Here is a 5,691-nt window from a genome sequence, read left to right on the forward strand (position 1 = left end):
TTTTTTTGGCCAGGGCTGGGTTTGAACCCACCACCTCCAGTATATGGGGCTGGCACCCTACACCTTGAGCCACAGGCACTGCCTTTTTTTTTTTTCTTTTTTTTTTTTAGACAGACTCTCAAGCTGTTGCCCTGGGTAGAGTGCTGTGGCATCATGGCTCAAAGCCATTCCAACTCAGGCTCAAGCGATCCCTTTTCTATTCTTAGTAGAGATGGGGTCTCGCTTTTGCTCAGGCTGATCTCGTGAGCTCAGGCAATCCACCCACCCCAGCCTCACAGAGTTCTAGGGTTACAGGCATGAGCCACTGCGCTTGGCCCAGAGTCTCACTTTCTCACTCAGACCAGAGTGCAATGATGCAATCATAGCTTACTCAGTACTGCCTCGAAGTCCTAGGTTCAATCAATCTTCTTGTCTCAGCCTGCTGAGTAGCTGGGTGTACATGTACGTGCCATCATGCCCAGCTAATTACCTTGATCACATTTAAAATCATGTGCATTTGCATTTTCTACTAGGCCCCGTTACATTCTGGTATCTCACTGATTTATGAATCTACTTGTCTATCAGCTGCTTTTTCTGCCGGGTTCTGAGCAGAGGGACAGGAATGTGTCTGCTTATTTCTCTGCTGTGTCCCCGAGGCCCAGGCCCAACCTGGACAGGTACAAGTCAATCAGAGAACATGTCTTGACCAGATGGCTGGGTGATGGATGGATGGGCAGACAGGTGCAAGGACATATGAATGGATAGGTAGATGGATGTTCAGATGGGTGGAGGGATATAGGAGCACATGGATTGATGAAGGAATGGACAAATGAATGGATGAACAAACTTCCAAGTGAGGACCCGTGTGGTAGTCTGGACACTTAGCTCAAGATCTCAAGAAAGGGAGCAGCTATTTGGAGTCCATGACATTGGAGGACTCAAGTTCATGAGCTCCAACCAACCACTCCCTGACTTCTAAATGACATTTGGCATCTGCAAAGTGCAAGATAACAACTATTGCTTTGAGCTGTATTGGTATAACTGTCATGAAGAATCACTAGGCTAAGTAAGCACTGTGTGTGCCCTACTGGGCTGGGCTGAGAGGTAGGTCTTTCTGTCCCTGTTTTACAGATGAACTTGAGGTTCAGCACAATCTGGTCATTTGCGTGAGGACATGTAGCCCACATCTGCCTTTAATGTTAGCTGTAAAAATTTGCCAGGCAGGCTTGGTGCCCATAGCTCAGTGATTAGGGCACTGGCCACATATACCAGGCCAGGACTGGTGGGTTTGAACCCAGCCTGGGGCCAGCTAAACAACAATGACAACTGCAATAAAAAAAAAATAGCTGGGGCTCAGCACCTGTGGCTCAAGTGGCTCAGGTGCCAGCCACATACACCTAAAGTGGCAGGTTGGAATCCAGCCTGGGCCCACCAAACAACAATGATGGCTGCAACTGAAAAAAAAAAATAGCCAGGCGTTGTGGCGGGTGCCTGTGGTCCCAGCAACTTGGAAGGCGGAGGCAGGAGACTCACTTGAGCCCAGGAGTTGGAGGTTGCTGTGAGCTGTAATGCCACGACACTCTGCCCAGGGGGACAGCTTGAGGCTCTGTCTAAAAGAAAAAAAAAATAGCCGGGCATTGTGGCAGGCACCTATAGTTCCAGCTACTTGGAAGGCTGAAGCAAGAGAATCACCTAAGCCCAAGAGTTTGAGGTTGCTGTGAGCTGTGACGCCATGGCACTCTACTGAGGGGGACAGCTTGAGACTCTGTCTCAAAAAAAAAAAGAAAAAGGCTCGGTGCCTGTAGCTCAAGCAGCTAAGGTGCCAGCCTACCATAGCTGGTAGGTTCAAATCTAGCCCGGGCCTGCCAAACAACAATGACAACTACAACCAAAAAATGGCCAGGTGTTGTGGTGGGTGCCTGTATTCCCAGCTATGTGGGAGGCTGAGGCAGGAGAATCACTTGAGCCCAGGAGTTGGAGGTTGCTGTGAGCTGTGATGCCATGGTACTCTACCCAGGGTGACAGCTTGAGGTTCTGTCTCAAAAAAAAAAAAGAAAGAAAAAGAGAAGAAAAAAGAAAAAAAATTGCGAGGCAATGGAGAGGATGAGGGTGGGGCAATGGCCAAAGCCCTGCCCTTCTGAGATCATCCCTGACTGAGGGAGGTTGGTCTTCCAGCCCCTTCCTGGTTGTCAGTGGAGCTGATGGGGAGGAGGAGGGGTTCTGTAGTCCTGCCTGCCACACCATCCTGTCCGAAGAGCTCCCCTCTAACTGTGCATTTGTCCGTAGGATGTTGTCCAGCTTCAACGAATGGCTTTGGCAGGAGCGGTTCTGGTTGCCGCCCAATGTCTCATGGGCCCATTTGGAGGACAGGGATGGCCTGGTCTTCGCCCACCCCCGGGACTTGCTTGTGGCCCTGCCCCTGGCCCTGGTTCTACTGACCATGCGCATCGCCTTTGAGAGGTGAGTGCCTCGGCTACAGCCTGTCACCCTAATCATTGGTGAGTGTACCCCCACCCCATGCTGCTTGGCCCTCCTAATGTGTCCTGGGTGGACCCTGGCTTGGCACCAATGTCCTTTCCCCAGCTCCAGCCTATCCCCAGATGTGTCTCCACCCCCGCCCTCAACTTCTGGTCTCTGATTGCTGGTTTAGGGCAACAATGGCCACAGCTCTGAGCTGGGTATGCCAGCATCTTCATGAAAGGTGGGGGTGCCTGGAGAACATAGGCCCACTTTGCTCTCCCTAGGGCCAGCCTGAAGAGCCCAGACATGGTTGACAAGTGGAGAATCCCCTGCCTGGGGATATTTCTCTCCCAAAATTCCCCCAACCCCTCCTCACTAGCTCTTCCTAGCACCTTCCCTCACTCTGGCCTACCCTTTTTTCCTTTTAGAGATGGAGTCTCTGTCACTCACGCTAAAGTACAGGGGCATCATCATAGACTGCAGCCTCCAGCTCCTGGGCTGAAACAGTTGTCCTGCCTCAGCCTCCCCAGTAGCTGGGACCACAGGCGTGGCCACAATACTCAGCTAATTTTTAAATTTTTGTCTTGCTGTGTTGCTCAGGTTAGTTTCAGACTTCTGGGCTCAAATGAGCCTCCCATACTGGCCTCCCACATTTTTCCCCTCTCTGGCCATCTGTTCTTCAAGAATATGCCACCTGCCCAGTTTCCCAATGACCTCCCAATTGCTAAATCCCATGAATTTTGAGCCATTTCTCCCATGACCCCTATGCTGCACAAAACCAGGTTGCTTCTCTCCCTGTGGCCAAGATCCTCTCCTCTGGCAGTGTGGGCATCTCTCTGGGGCACCTTCCCTCCAGGCCCCTTCCCTCCAGGCCCCTTCCCTCCATGGCTCTTCCCTCTCCCACATGGACCAGTGCACTGCTCCCCAGCCTGCCCTGCCAGGGCCCTTTCCTGCCTGAGGCACTGCCTAACTGCCCAATGCCCTCAGCTGCCCTCCCCTATTACCTTCCACAATCTCTGATCTCCCATCTGAAGTTGTATTGATTTAAGAGACTTCCTTTTGGGCAGCTACTTCATGCTGAGAAAGGCTCTAGGCAATTTAATGTTTCTTAACTCACCTTAATCTTTAATGCAACCCCAGGAAGTGGTGCTAGTATAATCTCCATTTTACAGAAGAAAAAAACACGAGCACAGAGAGGTTGAATGACCTACCTAAGGTCACACAGCAGGTTGATCCACTGTGCCTGAGGCTGTGCCAGAGGGAATCTATTGAACTTCACTTCACCCTGGCCTTAAAGGGTAGTGGGATCCCTGCCTTCCCAGAGGGATAGGAGAGGGTGTGGATAGACTGTATCTAGGCACATTTTTGGAGCCCGGGGATAGCAGGGGCAGAATGCATATTTAAATGGTAGCCTTCTCTGAGGTAGAAGTGTTATTATTAGGGTACAAAGCTCAGTAGGTACTGTATACCAAACAAGAAAAGAATTTCTGGCTTGGCACCCGTAGCACAGTGGTTATGATGCCAGCCACATACACCAAGGGTGGTGGGTTTGAACCCAGGCTGGGCCAGCTAAACAACTGCAACAAAAAAATAGCTGGGCATTGTGGAGGGTGCCTGTAGTCCTAGCTACTTGGGAGGATGAGGCAAGAGAATCACTTCAGCCCAAGAGTTTGAGGTTGCTGTGAGCTGTGACGCCACGACATTCTACCAGAGGTGACATAATGAGACTCTGTCTCAAAAAAAAAAAAAAAAAAGAAAAGAAAAGAAAGAAAGAAAAAAGAACAGAAAATAATTTCTCTGGACCAAAATTAGGGTATAAAGTTTATTTTATCTTCTTTGAAAGAGAGGGGAAATGAGAAAAGGAAAGGGGGGCGGGGGAAGAGAACAGGGAAATGTGTGGCATCCTCCCAAAAAAGAAAAATTCCTACCCTGAAGTCAGGGGCTAGCTGAATTTAAGGGGGCAAAAATTTTAAAAGGTAACTGCAGCCAGACTCCACAGGGTACTGTGAAACTCGTCCATCTGCCTTTCCTCCAACCGGATTTTGCTGTTGGAGACAGACTTTGCACAGGAATTTCTGAACCTGTTGTTGATTCTATCCTGATCTCGAAATTTCTCTCTAGCAGAATCTTTGATTTCAGGGTTTGAAGAATGAAACCACAGACCACTTGGATAAGCTAAAGGACAGAATTTATTGACAGAGAAAGAAATAGATAAAGGGAAAAAGGTCAACAGAACCTCTGACAGTGGAGGGGGGAAACCCCAGTGGGAAGCCCTCCTGGGCCTTTTGCCTAGGGGTTCATATACTGCCTACCAGCAGAGGGGTCTTGGGACTTGTGTCTGGAAGGTGTCACAACTGGCCAGGAGCCAGGCAGGCAAAAATGATCCTAAAATTAGCAAGTGACTGTATTAGCAAATGAAAGTGGTCCTTACAGTCCCTGTCCCAGGTGAGGTAGCAAGGTGTGTGCTTTCCATTCAAGGGGGGACCACCCAGATGAGCTACTGAGCAGGCTACTTGAGTCCAGAGAATACAGTCTGGAAAAGGTCAGTTTGCCCAGGCCTAGAAAATGGGGGTTCCCTGTCCATCCCTGAATGGGGGAACCCTGTATCACTGAGATAGGATTTCGGCCAGGATCTGAGGTCAGACACCTCAGCCCACAGCTTATTTTTCCTTTAGGGACAACCCAAGAACTCTTGAGGCTATAGAACAGATTCTAAAAGATAGATTTAGACAGCATATCTAGTGATTATAAAGAAAATTTCTATTTCCTTCCTGTCTGCTGGTCTCCTCAGTGGTTTGTGAAGTCAGAAATCTACCAGGTACCTGCTCCCAAGAGAAAGTGAGCAGAAGAGAGAGAGCTCATGATTGATTTTAACCCTTACTGAAAACTTATATGAGTTAATAATTTCTCTATTGCCAGGCATGGTGGCTCACACCTGTAATCCCAGCACTTGGGAGGCTGACGCAGGTGGATTGCCTGATCTCATAGGTCTGAGACCAGCCTGAGCCAGAGTGAGACTCTGTCTCTAGAAATAGCCAGGTGTTGTGGTGGCCACCTGTAGTCCTGGCTACTTGGGAGGCTGAGACAAGGGAATTGCTTCAGTTCTGGAGTTTGAGGTTACTGTGAGCTATGATGCCACGGTACTCTACCAAGGGTGACAGAGTGAAAAATAATAATAATAATGATAATTTCTCGGGCAGCATCCATAGCTCAGTGGGTGAGGCACCAGCCACATACACTGAGGCTGGTACG

General features: G+C 49.4%; 1 protein-coding gene across 2 annotated transcripts in view; it reads left to right on the forward strand.

The window, feature by feature from the left end:
- Window positions 1–5,691, forward strand: part of CERS4 (ceramide synthase 4) — a 36,212-nt gene that overhangs the window by 21,908 nt on the left and 8,613 nt on the right. For both annotated transcript variants that reach the window (XM_023515417.1, XM_003793658.3), the window contains one exon: window positions 2,266–2,439. In XM_023515417.1, coding sequence (XP_023371185.1) covers window positions 2,266–2,439 — 174 coding nt within the window. The remainder of the gene's footprint in view (window positions 1–2,265; window positions 2,440–5,691) is intronic.

The sequence above is a fragment of the Otolemur garnettii genome, unplaced genomic scaffold (assembly GCF_000181295.1).
Source record: "Otolemur garnettii isolate 467f Iridium unplaced genomic scaffold, OtoGar3 scaffold00071, whole genome shotgun sequence".
Lineage (NCBI taxonomy): Eukaryota > Metazoa > Chordata > Mammalia > Primates > Galagidae > Otolemur > Otolemur garnettii.